Below are 17474 nucleotides of genomic sequence, written 5' to 3' on the forward strand. Positions count from 1 at the left end.
GGATACTTGCCCATGAAAAGTAGGTGAATATCGAGGGTTTTTTCAAATATCGAGTTAAAAGGGTAATTTTGCTTGTTGGGACCATGAAATTATATCGAGATATCCGAAATATCAAGACACCCGTATCAAGTTAAAAGAGCTTGAATAATGATAATTTTATGAAGGATATTGCCGGGACCGAGATGTTATATCGAGACAACCGAGATATCGAGTTATCAGAGTTCGACACAACGGTGCTCGACTGTAGCTGTATATCAGTTGGTCACGCATTATAGCCATATGTTGTGGGTGATGGGACAGCATGTCGTCTAGAATGTTGAGGTATGTCATGAGTAAAGGATCTAAAGGACACAGTAGCATTAAGGGGATTCAGCAGCCTTAATATGACAAATACATTCATCTTACGTGCATTGTAACTCTAATATCATAGAAAACTTCTTACTGGAGAATGATCCCAACCAAAATAATTCTAGGGACATCTATGAGACTTGGTGCTCGATATATATATTTTGTTTGTGTGTGAAACATAAGCTTTGTTTGTACGTGGACTAGATGATGTTGTTAGGTGTACACTGTGTATCCTGATCTTACTGTTGCTACTGCAGGTCGCCCCATACCCACCAACAGACGGTACACTCTACAGAATGGGGGACGCTTGTTCCGCATCCTGAACACCGAGAGCTCCGACACCGGACAATACACTTGCCGGGCAGAGAATGCAGCAGGGGAACAGCAAGCCAGTGCCAGACTCCACATTATCTCTCATAGTACGACACAAAAGCTTGTAGTTGAGATAAGCTCTTCATAAAGTGAATGAACAAACTTGTTTGGCACTGCTCTAAACAGTGTGTCACAGGGATATCATGGCATGTCAGCTTGGTGTGGGATGAAGCAGTAAAGTGCCTTCTGAGGACCTATCAGACCTTCAGTTGTAGTTATGTAAACACAATTGTAGTTTTTCACTTCAAGTTTAGTGTGTTAAAGAAACTTCATTCACAGGTAAGATTTAGCTTTTCAACCTGTAACTGCTTGTAAATAGACCTTGTGTTTGTTTGCAGCTGCTCCTGTGTTCAGTGAGCGCACTGTGAGCAGTGTGCCCACTGCAGGCAGCGACATCAGTCTGGAGTGTCGGGCAGAGGGAAACCCTACCCCTCACTACCAGTGGCGGAAGGAAGGGCGGCGGATACGCAACAGTCAAAAGTATGACCTGCAAGGCAACACTCTGACTGTACGGAATGTGCAGCATGGCGACTCTGGCAGATATGACTGCATTGCTCAGAATCTGGCAGGGAGATCGGTCAAGTCTGTTAATGTACAGGTGCAGGGTAAGTGTCACAGTGTTGTAGTGTTAGAGAACAGAATATTCAGCTGATTTAGCGCTGCCTCATCTCATACATGTCTTCCTAAGCACCTTCAATTCTGTGTGTGTTGTTTGTCTTTTTACAGGAATTCCAACACCTTCTAGGAGGGGAGACAACTTTGTACACGCAGCCTCAAACCGTGCGAGGACAATAGTGAATAATGCCATCAACGACACTTTGCGGGACCTGTTTAACAAGGACAAGACACATACAATTGAAGACTTGCTGAGAATTTTCCGTTACCCTGCACCAGAGGCACTTGAACTGGCAAGAGCAGAAGAAATCTTTGAGCAAACACTGAACATCATCCACCAGCATGTCAGTGATGGAAACACTTATGATCTGGACGACCATGGTAAGCTGGCACACTCTACAGTAATTGTGAATCATAGGATATACACATAGCCAAGATGATGCTAATAGAAAGAGAAAGGATAATGGTTGGTTTACATAGAATGAAAGAAGGACAGCACATGCACATTGACAAATGAAACTGCCACAGCGGAAACAGGGCTCAAATATTACAGATTATACAATGAGGGATTTTTAATGAGGGGAAGCAATTGGCCATGATGTGTTATTTTCTTGTTTTTACAGAAGAGAATTACCGTGAGCTGGTGTCTCCAAGTCACCTCTCACTAATTGCCAACATGTCTGGTTGCAAGAACCAGTACCAGAACATTGACTGTTCCAACACATGCTTCCATCGCAAGTACCGTACTCTGGACGGCACCTGTAACAACTTCAACCAGCCTGACTTGGGGGCATCCAACAAGGCTTTCCTTAGGCTGCTGGATCCCATCTATGAGAATGGTTTTAATACTCCAGTAGGTATGCTCATTTACTTTTCTTGTCATTTTGCATAAAGAAAATTGATTGTCAGTGATTAATGTTAGAAAGAACGTATGATGTTACTTCCCCATGGAATGACATTTGTGACATTTGAGTGATTATGAAAGTGTGTCAGTATGTAATATGTAGTGTACCTGTTTTAGGCTGGGTGCGCTCTCGCCGATACAATGGTCAACAACTTCCTAGCCCACGCCTCATATCCTCGTTGATGATGTCCACCAGTCATGTGACAGAAGATGAAGATTACACTCACATGCTGATGCAGTGGGGGCAGTTCATGGACCATGACCTGAGTCTTGCACCTCAGTCAGTGAGCTTTGCAAGGTTCAGTGATGGTCGCAGGTGTAATGAAAGCTGTGAAAATATCAGTCCTTGTTTCCCTATCTCTGTTCCAAACAGTGATGACCGTGTACACACACGGTGCTTAGGCTTCTCCAGAAGCAGTGCAACATGCAACACAGGGAGCACCTCCATATTCTACCACACTGTGTCCCCTCGCCAACAAATCAACTCCCTCACCGCATTCATTGATGCATCTAATGTGTATGGTAGTACCCAGAGGGAGGCAGAGAGCTTGAGAGATTTATCAAATAACAGAGGACTTTTGCGGGTGGGATCCTTGACGCTGCGGGGGTCAAGATACTTGCCATTTGATGACGACTCTCTCTCCCATGTTGACTGTCAGATAGAACCGAGTAAAAGACATGTCCCGTGTTTCAGAGCTGGAGACCATCGAGCCAATGAACATCTTGCTCTCACAGCAATGCATACACTGTGGTTGCGAGAAAACAACCGTATTGCTACGATTATGTTACAGCTGAATCCACACTGGGATGGCAACAAGGTGTATCATGAAACGAGGAAACTTATTGGAGGTGTCATGCAGCATATATCATACACACATTGGTTACCTAAGATTCTAGGCAAGAGAGGAATGGAACTCCTGGGGCCATATACAGGCTATGACCCAAGTGTAAATCCTACAATATCAAATGTATTTGCTACAGCAGCATTACGATTTGGGCATTCTTTAGTGCAGCCTGTGATATTTAGACTGAATGAAACATTTCAACCCATCCCTGAAGGCAACCTACCTCTCCATAAAGCATTTTTCTCTCCCTACAAGATAATGGAGGAGGGTGGCATTGATCCTCTGTTGAGAGGCATGTTTGGGGTAGCAGCCAAGAAGAGGATGCCTGGAGAGCTGCTTAACTCGGAACTGACAGAAAAGCTCTTTTCACTGGCTAACACTATCGGTCAAGATCTGGCATCACTCAACATCCAGAGAGGAAGAGATCATGGCCTACCATTTTATAATGCATATAGGAGCTTCTGTAACATGAGCCAAGCTCGGACATTTAATGACTTGCGTCATGAGATTAGAGACAGGGACACGCGAGCCAAGCTACAGGATCTGTATGGCCATCCTGGTGAGCAATTTACATTTTGTCAATGGCCAAAATTTATTAGACCTTTCGAAATATTAATTTCTCAAAGTGAGCAACATTTCTACAGTAGATGGCATGATCTTAATAATGTATGTATGGAATGAATGATATACAACACAAGTATGTTACTGTATCAATAGGAACTTCTTTCTAATGTGTACTGATTATAGGTATTGTTTTAACATTTACACTTGTTCAGCGCAGATGAAATTGATCATGTTGATGTATTTGTGGGAGAAATGTTTAAGTGGGACTGTTTTACATTGACATGTATACTTTGTTCAACACAGATAACATTGATGTATTTGTGGGAGGAATGGCTGAAACACCAGTAGAAGGTGCCAAGGTGGGCCCAACTTTCCTGTGTATTCTAGCAAATCAGTTCAGAAGGCTACGGGCAGGAGACAGGTAATTTTTGTAACATTCACTCTGTACTGAAATATATTAATTCAGATCGTCACAGGTGTACTTTGAATGAAATTGATTGAGTGTTGATTTGTGTCTTTGATGTGTTTAGGTTCTGGTATGAGCAACCCGGAGTGTTCAACACTGAGCAGATTGTTCAAATCAGACAGATGTCGCTTGCAAGGGTAATCTGTGACAACACAGACAGCATTGACAAAGTCCAACTGGATGTCTTTAAACGGAATATTGGAGATTACAAGTCCTGTGATGATATACCCCGCCTGGATCTCCGCATGTGGACTGACTGCTGTGAAGGTGATACTAGCCATACTGCACACCATCATCATGCCTCGGCTGCTTTATAAGCCCCAAGATTTATTAGAACAAATTTAGAATGTAAATTTCATTGAGGTAGCATGTCAGTTTCATGACTATTTGTTTCCGAAAAAAACCAGGAGCCATAACTATTTATGGAAGTTACTTCGTCAAAATGAAATACAGTTACAGGTAAAATACAGTTACAGGTGTACAGGAACGATTTTTTATGGGTAGACAACTTCTTTATTGCAATGGGTGCAACGTTTCGGTGTAGATGCTAACACTGTTATCAAGCAAGTGATACACAACGCTTTATCATCTACACTGAAGTGCACCCACTGCAATAAAGAAGTTGTCTGTCCATAAAGAATCGTTTCTGTTCATCATACCAGCTTCTCAACGCCACTCAAAGAATGTACAGGTGTAGTTTGTATGGGGGACAATGTTATGTATTGGGTGATTTTTTAGATTTATACATTGATAGACCTTTGCACATCAACAATACTGGAAGTTGAAAATTCTATTATTCAGTGATGTTCATTGAAAATGTATTGCAATTTAGTGTATATATAGTTTATAGTAGGGTTCAAGATGTGTGTTGTGTTTTCTGCAGTATTATATATTAATCGTTTGGTCCAACTTTCTCAATTTCTTCAAGTTATTTAAGTAACACATTTTCAGTCTTAATTTGATCAAATTATCAGTGTTATTACTTGACATGGTGAATTGAAGGAAGGATCATTTTGGTTTTCAGACTGCAGAAGGACCAATAACTTCCAGTCATTTGCCCGTCATTTCCGTGGCCGTCGTTCCGTCGAGTACAGCTACCCAGATCACCAGGAGGTGGAGGAGGAGGTGGAACAGCCAGCAAATGTGACGGACCCAGTGGTGGCTGCTGAGGAAGAGCCAGGATGTAACTCCACAGACACACGGGGGTCTGTCATACAGGATGACGTCATGCTGTTGGACTCCCGGCTGGAGTGGATGGAAGCGACCATGGCCGAAATGGTCAAAAATTATAGCAAATTAAAAAAGAAAGGTACAAACACACAGATTAGTATGTTTATGATTAATTTAGTGTGCTTCTCTGTTAGGTTGTTCTGTATCAAACCGGCAGGACATATATACATGGAAAAACATTAAACACATCACAACACCTACAATTTATAACATATGATATACTTGTTTGTATGATTACTTTGACTCTTTGGGTGCACGTTACATTGATCTCACCTGTCCTGTGCTACAATCGGAGGGGAGCATCACATACAATACATGTACCCGCCATCAAGCAAATATCAAGTTTTTCATCAAACTATTCTTACGGCTTGATCTGTACATGTCAAATACACTTCATCTGTACATGTCAAGTTGTGTATGAAAAGCAGGATCGATTCCACATCATTGTTTATCCAAAAGAATGGTGTGAAAGTGCCTAAAATCAGCTGGTTATAGAGCCGGCTTGGGGCTATCTCCGGAGCACAAAGCAGCACAGCTGGCATGGTGTCACACTCGATGTCACTGGAATTTGAGGTCATGGGAAAGGGTCCATAAATGATTGCCAAAAAAGTTAGTGGTTTGGGCCACAGAAACAGTGCATGTGCACAACAGAATATCTTGGGAGTACCGTTTGGTGGGGGTGCATGCCTCTTACTTAGAGACTTTGAAGATATTTCAGGCTGTATATAACCATGTTCAGTGCAGGATCACAATTGTTTCAGATGCGTAACATGCAAAGGGTGCTGCAAGGCAGGAATTACCACTGCAAGGACCACAAGAGGAAGAAGAGAGTGCATGGGGAGAAGTGGAAAATAGACACTTGTAAAATATGTCAGTGCAAGGTCTGTTCATCATGTTCTGTATTACAACTGCATTTAAATGAATATGTTTACAAACATAAGATTAATTTGTCAAATGTTCAAAATATTCCAGTGAGGGTGCCTGTAAGCATCAACTATGTTTATCACATGACAAAGAGAAGTCCATAGGTAACTTCTCACAAGGTAAAACATTTCATAGGAATGCAGCGTTATTCAAATTAGAGTATAGTAGATCATCAGGATAACACAAAATGTTTTCAAGTAGAAAGTTGTATCAATTGTACATGTGTTACTTAAAAAAAGTTCATTACTTGTGTTGTGTATGAGAATGTCCACTTCTTCTTGTAACAAGCTCTGTCTGGTCTAAACACAGGACACATGATTCATAACGTCTTCAATGTGTACATGTCAGCCTGGATTTGTGCTAATGCACAAATGGCACAAATGTTTCAAACCCATTTAGTATAAATTCTCTTCATGGTTACTATAAGTATCAAACTGTTGCCTTTTGTGTCTAGGTACTTTGACATTTTCTTTCTGTTTGAGATTTCCTTTACTGGATTAATGTAGCATGTTATGTTGCTCCCAGAGCATAAGCTGCCAGCCCCAGGCAGAGGTAAAGAACTGTGTTGTAACAGGATGTGAAATATCAGACACTATTTCTGCAGGTCATAAACACATATGAATTCAGGGAGAGGACAAACGTTTTGGATGGAATTCTTCTACCCCCAGATCAGTTGCAATGTCCTATGTGACGTTTCCAATATTAAGATAGCTGCTGTGGTGAATGCTCAAGTCGAATGTGTAGCCAGATTTTAGTATAAATATACAAATGATGTTTGATGCTGTTGTGTTACAGAAGGGTCAAGTGGAGTGTGACAGGCAGGTGTGCCCATCAGTAACCACGTGCAGAAACCCCCGGAAGGAGGTGGGCAAGTGCTGTGCCACCTGTGACTGAAGCCAGCAGAGCAGGGCCTCTGTGTGAATGTACATACTGTGATGATGAACTCTTCAGACGCTGGCCACGCCATTTGTGCTCCCAAGTGACAAACATTATTTACTCACTGAGTGGGCTCTGCAATGCCAGCAGCATTGATCAAGTCACCTAGTTATCATTCCCACACATATTTGCTCGAGGACATACCAGCTCGAGATATACTTCACCACACACCAGCCAAGAGTGTGTATACACAGTGACAATTGTAATGTGATGTTGCCCTAGGTAGTCATTCTCAGACTAAGGTGCCCACAAGCAGCTGTTTTCCTCCATTTCATGCTGAACGGAGTGATCGTCAGGGCAGGACTCACTTACCAGGTAGCTGAAAGAACCTGAGGATGTTCTACCAGGTGTTACCTGGAGAGTTGTGTACACATTCAGAATAACTGGCAATGTGAAATCACCATGTGATAGGTTAGTATTGTGCGAGCCACACCCCCATGATGTCCCCACATGTGGCATTACCCCACCCAACTCAGGTAGTCACCCTGCTCCCATGGAATTACTAATGTACTGGTGCTTCTCTGTAAGTCTCCTTCATCCTACTGCCAGCCTAGCTTCCACTGATCACTTGTAGCTCACCTCCACTTGCTTGGACAGATTTTCTATTGCTTGAATCAACTTCTGTGAAAATTAATGAAGAATCCAAGAACAAGTATCTGAGACATAATGAGTTCCCTGTTTTCAAAGGTCACCGCATGTAACAGAGAGGTACAAATTTTGATAAATGATAATGGCTATATATTTTATAATCACTGTTTCTTATATCACAGAAAGTGCTGTGTCAAAGTTGTTGTATTGTACATCTGTGGTTGTAGGGACCGATTCTTGGCTTGATTGTTGAAAATATCAGTGTGAAAACTTTCAGCTTCAGTTTTTGGAGTGGGAATCTGTGCTAATTTCAGTTATTTGCCAAATTTTCAAATAGATAAAATGATTTTGAGTGGTTCTTTGTTACCATGCACTGCATTGTGCTTTTGAATCACACATGAAACCAGAGATACGCAAATCCCATCATGTGACTGAAGAAATATGAATATTGAAAGAAATCCTATTCAATATTGATTTGAACCAATCAGATTGCAGCATATACTTACATTGTGTTTTCACATAGCTGACACAAACAATCTAAAAATAATTGTCTCTTTGTTACATCTGTCATCTCTAGTGAAGTCTAATTTTTTGCATCTAATGATCTTCAAAATTAATCATGCAAGTAAGGCATGTTAACAGTAAGAGTATGAAATAAGGGGCTAGATCATTTCTTGTCATTTTAGTAGTTTGTTTGGCATTAAGCAAGAAGACAGTTATTTGGTAAAATATAGGTGCATAGCAAGCTTTGTTTATGAAGTGTGTTGCAGTCAAACCAGTAATTTGGAAAATAAATATTTGTTATGTAAAATTTTGAAATTGGGTGGGATGAAAGTATTCTGTAGTATGTACTGTATGACATTTATCTTCTTGAGTTGGTTTTGACTGAATTCTACTGACGGTACATATATGGAGATGTGAATTGCTCCTGTATCAGTGCTAGTTTGGTGACTGTATCTTGTTTTCCATCTGAGAGGTTGTAAAAAAAGTAGCTTGGAGTAATCTCCCCCTAGCTCTGTTTAGTAGTGTAGTGCCTGTAGTCTTTCCCCATCTTCCCAGGCCAAGAGTGTCCACTGGCCAGTATTAAAAAAACCAGTCATTTGTTGAATTAATTTTGAAAGTGTGTGGGTCAGAGGGAATTAGGGGAGGGTTACCAAACTATATGACAGTCTTTAGTCATGAAAAATATTACAGATATTTGAGGAGGGCAGTGAAAGAGAACATTTTAGGAAAAAAATTAGAAAGTTCTTTTGCATTTCAAGGTCATGAAAAACATGTACATCACATGGACTGCATTGTCTTTATCTCAAAACGACTGAGTATTTAGTGCAGTTACAGATCAGTGCTAATATTAGTCAACCCATTTTCACTGGATAGCTGGTTCTTGATACAGGCTGGTCAACGCTCTTGCCTTGGTCGGATGGTCTCCCCCCTAGCCTGTTGTGTACAGAAGTGTACAGCTGCAATGTATAATGCCAAAGGTGGTATATGGTCAGGATGTCCAACAGAGAAGAATGAGACCTGTCTTTCTTTAAATGTGCTCCGATTTTATTCAGGATCTGAATATGCCAATTATTTTCGATCATTTAAACTTATGCATAATTAACTCATTTGTACTTTTTTAGTTGTTTACTTTTTTCTATTTTGAGTTGTATATTGTGTTTTTTACCAACTAATTATGCTTTGGGTCATGTTGACAGTATTGTTGCATGATAGGGTTTAGAAAGTTATTACCTCAGTAATGCACAATGAGTTCCCTCCTCCCTACTACAAGGAGACTTGGGTAGCATGTTAAGGGAGGCAGTGTAATCTGGCACCATGGCTGATCTTAACAATGGACATTGCTTGGTCCAGCTATTATCATAGTGACTGATCAACTAATTAGATGTGTTGATGGCACCGGGGAGTGCTAGTTCATTACTTCCTCATCAAGTCATCAGTAATATCAAGTATCTGTCTATCATCACGCTGTGGGACATGGATGTTCAGTGCCATCACTGATGCTGACTCAGCGAACATGTGGCTGATGTGCAACCACACCAGATCCATAAACAAAGAGAGACAACTCTCAGATACAAGCATAGATAGTAACAAGGAAGTAGTTTATTATTTTGGAACATATAACAACCAAACTGTATAAAAATTTGAAAGACGTCAATTTTAATATCAACTTAAGTTTCATTTATTTTGATGTGATATGCTGAACTAAATTTATGAGTAGTTGAGCATACTTGGACAGACATTGAACACTTACAGGTTGATTTGACATACACACACTTTGCGTGAGCACCAACAGTAGATGATCTGTGGAGCTGTGTCACATTATTAAGTTCTAAACATACCTAAAATCTAATACCTAACTCGTGCAACACCCTTCACTTCAGGTCTGCTGATCTCATTAAAGTTGCCTACACAGTATGTGTTGCACTGGCATTACTTACTGCTTTCAGGTATGTGTTTTTCATACTGTAACCCATTTTAAACTGCAGTTTCCAAACAACACTGAAAATACTTTCTGTTAGAAATTAATTAAGATAAACTTACACTAATGCCTTGGCATAGCAATTTAAAACAGCATATATATATCAGCTGATAGTAGAATAGCATGGTCATTAAAGCTCTCACTCGACTGTGTTGTGAAACATTGTTTTCCTGTACAAATATCGGTAGCAATATTTGTGATATAGGACCATCAACATTCCTCATAGTTTGTCAAAACCTGAAATTCTTTCAAAATGCATATCACTGTAACGCAAAAGACTGTCAAGAATAGTAAATGATTGCACAGATGGACAGCGATCACGATATGTACTCATGAAGGTCAGCACAGGGGAGGCTGCAGGTTGGTCCAAAACAGTTGTGACTAAAGGTGTACATTATTTGTACACATTTAAAAGTTGTCATCTTGATCTGTTTCTTTAAATGAGATTTAAGACATTCTTTGTCAGATGAATAATAGACATATTTGTTGTGAGGCAAACATAGACACCAATGGCAGCCTCTCCTGTGAAGGTGACCTCCCTGTGTACATCTGTATGTCGTCATCCTGGATGTAATCTCATGATACAAGCTTGTATATCTTGGTGCTACTTACCTGCTTTTACTCATGGTAATACATATCAGCTATTTGACGTGTTTGTGGTAATTACTTGTGCCCATCTAACTCTTTAGCATGACTTTGAAATCATATGTATTTCACAAATACAACTACAGCAATATGTTGACAACACTTATGTTTGAGAATGTTAGTTCAGTGTTTGTCAGTGATATTCTTGTACAATTGATCATTCTAATATCAATCCTCTGTGCTGTTCCTTTTGAAGGCAAATAGAGAAAACAGTTTATTCCAATGCATTTCAGGAAATAAAATAATGTTCACAAACCCACATAGCTGTTTTTATGTTTTCAGATCAAGTGTAATGTGTGTGGCATTAGTGATACACCAGTTGTGGTACACAGGCCATCAGAATAAAAGCAATCTACTACTGATTTTTTACTCTTAAGTAGGATTAAAATAACTTTTTATTTTGTTGCAGTTTAGTTTTAGGATGCAAATAATGGTGCTCCCAACTAAGATAAGCTTAGACACAGAAAATCCATCTCTCAAACGAGACCAGTGTGAGTAAGTGTTGCTTAATGCCGCATCAGCAATTTTGCAGCTATTTGTGGGTAGCAAACAAAATCAACTTAAATTATGTTTGTATTGTTGGTACTTTTGACTACGGACCTAGTTCAACAGCAACGGCTACAGACAAAAGATGAAGAATGAGAATACATCCTCAGCAGAAAGAGAGAGTTGCAATAAAAAGAACCTATTCCAAACTATGTATAAGGCCCGATAACATAGACAAACTGATATTCTGAATGTTAGGTTTGTAATCATGAAGAAATAGACAGCAATGATACAGGCAAAGAAAGCCCTGGCAGCAACGATACAGCATTCAAGTGCAGAACAATGACACATGGGGACACAGTCTGTAGTCAGTGTCAAACACAATATGACAGAGGTACAAAGTGACTCCTGATTGACGGATTTAATAATGATATATCACATGTGTCCTCCTTTGACTGACTGAGTTTGGTTTTACGCCGCTTTTAGCAATATTCCAGCAACATCACGGCGGGGGACACCAGAAATGGGCTTCACACATTGTGCCCATGTGGGGATTCGAACCCAGGTCTTCGGCGTGAGTCCTCCTTTGAAGTGAATGTAGACTGCATACAACATATTGCCTTTGTTCTTGTCTGAACCCTACCCTGGCCTGTTCTTCTTTTGGGATGAAATAGCCTAACTCTTCCCCTGGACTATCCTTTGCCAATTCTTCTTGCACCCATTGCCAGACCAATTCCCCAGCAAATATACAGAATGTACATGTTTGTTGTCATGACCAAGGTCAAGTGGTTGAACATGATTGTACATGGTACACTAAAACTCAATCATCAAGGGTATATATAATTCGTAAATATATCCATTCTGTTGTGACATATACAGCCTGGACCCATACAAATCCAAATCTTTTCATTGAGGAAGTGATGCCACAATCTCCATCTCTCACATTCACATAACTATAAGGGAGCCCTGGATGTGTTTCATACAAAGGATTTCACTTTCTGTCCTATGAACAGAGTAAACTCTGTGCATTTTGTGTTTTCAGCCTAGTCACTGCTGTCCTCACTGTCTGAATAGGGCAAATTGAGTGATGGAACACTGCCTGATGTAACATTACCTGCCTGGACATTGTCCAGACATGAAGCAACCACTGTACTCTGGACACTGCATGTGGTCACTGCACCATCATGTGTTGACTGGCTACACTGCTGGCCCAGGGGAGTGGCTTCAGGTGCTTCCACATCACCTTCCCCTTTATGGTGACTCTTTACCAAGCCGTTTACATTCTCCATATGTCTGACCTGCTTTGCAGAAATCAAGAGGCAAGTCATGCAGGTCTGTATTCACACTATAGACAATCAGTGGACATTCCACATGGCCATATTCATGTCTGAAGTTGTGATCACCGTCTAAGATGGGGGTTGTAAGTGGCTGGAAGGCAGACTTTTTTACTGGCAGTACCAGGATCAGCATCCACTCCAGCATCAGATGATTCTGCTACAGACATTAAAACAATGAAGCAGACAAGACATAGTGCACAAACAAGTTACAGTATCTGCCATTAAATCTCAAGATTATATATTATGATTGGTCCGCCAGCTTTATCAAATCTATCAAATCTGATGATCTGTCAGTCTACTGATGTGCTCCCTGATTCAGACACCTAGCCAGTATACTGATGTGTTCGCTGATTATCTTACCCAACAACATACTGTTGTTCATTGATTACCTCCCCTGACTGATGACACGCCAGTATTCTTGGTTGGTTGGTTTTATAGTTTTAGGGCGACATGGGCCAATAAGAGGCCTATTTGCGCCCAACACACTGACTTGATTTAATAAACAATCATAGGTAATTTCATCGCCCAAAGGATTCTGATATGTTCCCTGATTACCTCCCCCTGATTGTGAAGACTTTCCAGCATGCTGCTGCGTCCCTCTGATTGTTATGACCTACCATCAGACTGTTGGCCTGCACCTCTCTTCTGGCCAGCATATGGGCGGTCAGTCCAAGGAGTGGCTTGTAGATTTGGGTTTACCTCACGAAGACGCCGGATGAAAGCTCTATATTCTCCTTTAAGTTTATCCACACGACTCAAAAACTCCTTTACAGTGCCCTCTGGGTAGCATGTTACCATGCTTTGCTGAAATGAAACCATTCTTCAGTATCTGCCAACATACAAAACCAGTATTCCAGTAATTTGACAGCAGCCTATTAAGTAATCACATCATTAAAAACAGATTGAACGTATGAGTTGTGTCTTTCACATCGAGGTACAATGATGATACACGATCAACCACGCTATCCTTCCTGAAGACCTTATCCATATAGATGTCTATTACGAGAAACAAAGGTAGCTTGTGATCTGTTCTAACCTGGGTCTTATAACTTTGAGACATTTTCTTATATCAACTCAGAGAGGCATAATAGAAAAACCATAAGAAGTAATCGGGTTGTTTGGTAAAGGAAACACATATTCACATACAAACTGTTATTATAGACGTAAATGAAAGGCATATTTGATCAAACTTGTGAATCATCAAGGAATTTCAGAAAAATCAATTTGCTAGATTACTTTTCAATTGAATAGATGTGTATTGGATTTCTTTGCCCCATCATTAGGTTCCTTATAACCTTTCATGAATATAAGCTCACAATATTTAAGCAGAATATACTGTTTTCTATACAAATGTAATGCACACTACTTCTTACCTTTACACAAAATTCTATTTCTTTCTTGATAGATGGCAGCCATTTCTGGATATCTGCAGCTGTATTGAGTGTGTCCTATATAAAGCAAACATAATAATTATACAAGCAGTCACAATGATCTCGTAGAGCTAGTCAGGACAATACCTGTTTGTAGAACAAGGAGCAATTAGAATCTGTAGCTCACCTAAAGTAGGACTGAAACTGTTGGGAATTGCTTTGTTTGTTAGCATTCATCGTTTCTTTAACAAGAAAGTTTATGTCAAAGAACCTGTTTTCACCATAATTTATACTTTGGGATTCTTATTTAATAATGAAAACTATAGTTAGTTACATACTGACAAAAGATATTTTCTGAGTGATCATTGACATACCAAATAGCATGTTTTCATTGATCATTGACAAATTCAATAAAGCATTTTTACAGTATTTCCAGCAATCAATTATCCATAATAGCTGCTCTTTCAAACATTATTCTTTTTGGTTTCATTGATTGTGAGGTTTCCATCAAAAAGATGCTTCTGATGCATGACCGGTTCCAGACTAACAGATCAAGACATAAGCTCTTCTGACTTTCAGTCTAGTGAGCTAATAAAAATCAACGGCATATGGCCTGAACTTAAAATATCTGCATTGCAGGTACATTGTAACAGAGACACATTGTAAAAACATAACATTTAACATATATTGCTTGTTTTCAGTTGATGTCAGTTGCAATGATAGTTTGCAGAAATAATTGGTCTCGTCACTGCCAGTAATGTTTCACATGACAAATACACAAAGGAGTTTTATCACACTGACATATGATACTCTTCCAAGGGGTTAATCCAAATGGCCCTAGGGGGTCATTTTGGCATATCCTGAAAGGGTAAAATGCTATGGTCTCAAGAAAAACTCAGACAAATGATTCTCCTTTCATTCTTTCAAAAAGTATTCTTGCAGTCGACAGTAAACTTGGAAAAATCTTTGGTCAAAGGTAGTCAAAGTTCATGGTCAGCTTTCAGGGTCATATCATTGTTGGTTTCCTACAATGACCATTATCCCACATAAACTTGTGGAATTCTTCTTGCACATACAGTGCGTATGTCAAAGTAATGAAACAGAAAAATCTCATTAATTTACAACTATTATCTTCCAAACACATATTAATGCATTTATTGCATGTACTGCTACATACATGGGATGTGTGAAATGCTTTGAAATGCCTAACGGTTCAGGTCAAAATTTCACAGGTCAAGGTCAGCATTGTTAAACATGGTGATATTATCCGTGTCTGAGGCATGGTTTCCTTTTTACAGGCATGAAACATAATATTAGTCACATTTAATGTTGGTGCTACGTCTATCAAAGATCAAGATCATCTTTGGCATTAATGCGAAAGATGGATGTATAACTTAATTCCAGTCGCTGTTATACTTTCACTTATACAATCCTGAGAGATGGGTAATTGTTGGATCTTAAGGTGTTGTCTCAATTGGAAGAAAAGAAGAGAATATTTTTCTCCAGTGTGCACACTGTGGGTATTGGCTTATCATCTTACGAGATTTTCTTGTTTGTAAACAAACATATTCTGATATATTGACAGATGCAATGCAAGCCTTACAATGCACTTTACATTTTGTTTTGTCAAACGACATTGATATGCTACCACAATTTCAAGAGTGAGGTGCATGACAATATAGATTTCTGAAGGGCTTTGAGGACAGCATGTGAAGACACAACCTATGAAAACAAATCATAAATTTACAAATAGATAGACGTTTCACATTTCAGATGAAAAATGTGCAATATCCTGAAATGACTGTGGAAGAGATGAGTGTGTGCCAGAGGTATTGGACTCCCTGAATGAAATTTTGAAAAGGCGGTGAACATCATTGTATCACACAACATAGGCATTTATACTGTAATCTCACTGGCTTTAGATTTAATCAATCTGCAATCAGTATTGCGTTAACTCATACATAAGAAAAACACCAAGGTTTTACCTGTAATATGCCAGACAGAATCAAGACCAAAACTAGTGATACTCAGCAAACACAGTTGTTGGTTGTGCTGCGAAGAGGTCACTTATGTTAATTTTAGAATTGAAATGTGCATGAACTAATGCTGAGGGGGTCGTTGTCGGCATGGGTACTACAGATATGTACCCCAGGTATGTTTCTGTATACATAAATATACCCTAAACAAAGTCAAAATACAGAAATGTTTCTGGTACCCTAAAAGGGGGGACAAGCCTATATTCTGCAACCCAAAACCGAAACTGTATGTAGTTCAACTAATTGCGAGTGACATTGTGCATTGTGAAATATTCATTATTATGTGTGCTCGTTTATGACACAATCAAATGCATTAAATACCACGGTATGACAAGTACGATCTAGAAAACGACACAATGTGGAATGGACTTGCCGTAGGGTATGTTTCTGTATTGTGATTTTGGGTAGGGTACGCATCTGTAGGACCCCTTCAGCTGAACTAACAGTGTGGTCTTTAAGTCACATTTTTGCACCGGGTGTACATGGCAATACATGAAATTTTTCAGCTTTAAGACTGACTGACTGAGTTTGGTTTTACGCCGCTTTTAGCAATATTCCAGCAACATCACGGCGGGGGACACCAGAAATGGGCTTCACACATTGTGCCCATGTGGGGATTCGAACCCGGGTCTTCGGCGTGACGAGCCAACGCTTTATCCATTAGGCTACCCCACCGCCCCTTCAGCTTTAAGAAAATGTCTGTGATGTGGCTACTGCTGTTTTAGCAAGTGAATGCAAAAAAGCTGTAGATAATTTCAAGCTGTGCTTACTAACTTGGGTCTTGGTGGATTCTTCTTCAAATACTCTGCAAGTAAAATAAAACGATTTTATTTTTGTTTGTTTAAAATTCGTACCTTGACACCGTGGTTCACATAATTAGTTACTAATAAAAGTCGATTGAGGTAGAAAAAATTCAGCACTAAGTGTCATATTGTGCCCCATGTGAGGGGTTTACAATTACACTTTACAGGCTTTTTAACCAACTTTACACCATTATTTTCAGTTAATCAAACTTCACAATTCCTTTTGATTGGTCTCTTTACACAAACAAAGAAATAATCAAATTTTATCACAACTAGGTCTTCAGTTATTGTGTACTCACCTTCCTTGTCTTTTTGTAAGTAAAACCTGTTTAATCGGGCAAGTTGCTTTTCTTCGTTCCTTGCCATAGCTACAGTTATCCCCCTTTACTATTAGACATGTGTAGTTTCGTATTATATGTTTTACTCATTCAATTGTGTGCTCGTCACCTTCAAACAGAACATTCCAACCCAGCAATAATACTTCTATAATTTATAAATGGATCTGACCTAACAACACAATAAA

The 17474-nt window shown here is 39.6% G+C and overlaps 2 protein-coding genes across 3 annotated transcripts in view; one reads left to right on the plus strand and one right to left on the minus strand.

Moving 5' to 3' along the window:
- LOC124286075 (peroxidasin-like) overlaps positions 1-8875 on the plus strand; it is a 47570-nt gene extending 38695 nt beyond the window's left edge. Inside the window, exons 12-21 of the mRNA XM_046722402.1 lie at positions 606-767; positions 1059-1325; positions 1447-1716; positions 1959-2192; positions 2357-3643; positions 3952-4069; positions 4179-4381; positions 5139-5423; positions 6106-6225; positions 7064-8875. Coding sequence (XP_046578358.1) covers positions 606-767; positions 1059-1325; positions 1447-1716; positions 1959-2192; positions 2357-3643; positions 3952-4069; positions 4179-4381; positions 5139-5423; positions 6106-6113 — 2834 coding nt within the window. The 3' untranslated portion in view covers positions 6114-6225; positions 7064-8875. The remainder of the gene's footprint in view (positions 1-605; positions 768-1058; positions 1326-1446; positions 1717-1958; positions 2193-2356; positions 3644-3951; positions 4070-4178; positions 4382-5138; positions 5424-6105; positions 6226-7063) is intronic.
- A 1056-nt stretch (positions 8876-9931) lies between these two features.
- On the minus strand, positions 9932-17458 carry LOC124286095. 2 transcript variants are annotated; one of them, XM_046722433.1, is made up of 5 exons: positions 17251-17458; positions 16919-16953; positions 14116-14190; positions 13360-13546; positions 9932-12896 (listed from the first exon to the last, which is right to left on the minus strand). In XM_046722433.1, exons 1-5 carry the CDS (start codon positions 17315-17317, stop codon positions 12805-12807), a joined length of 456 nt encoding a protein of 151 aa, XP_046578389.1. In that variant the 5' UTR covers positions 17318-17458; the 3' UTR covers positions 9932-12804. The 2 variants fall into 2 exon arrangements, with proteins under 2 accessions (XP_046578389.1, XP_046578382.1); XM_046722426.1 differs by having other exon boundaries at positions 9932-12899; positions 17251-17434.
- Positions 17459-17474: the final 16 nt, after the last annotated feature.

Source organism: Haliotis rubra, unplaced genomic scaffold (assembly GCF_003918875.1).
Source record: "Haliotis rubra isolate DU_JTF1 unplaced genomic scaffold, ASM391887v1 Scf110, whole genome shotgun sequence".
In the NCBI taxonomy this organism is placed as follows: Eukaryota; Metazoa; Mollusca; class Gastropoda; order Lepetellida; family Haliotidae; genus Haliotis; species Haliotis rubra.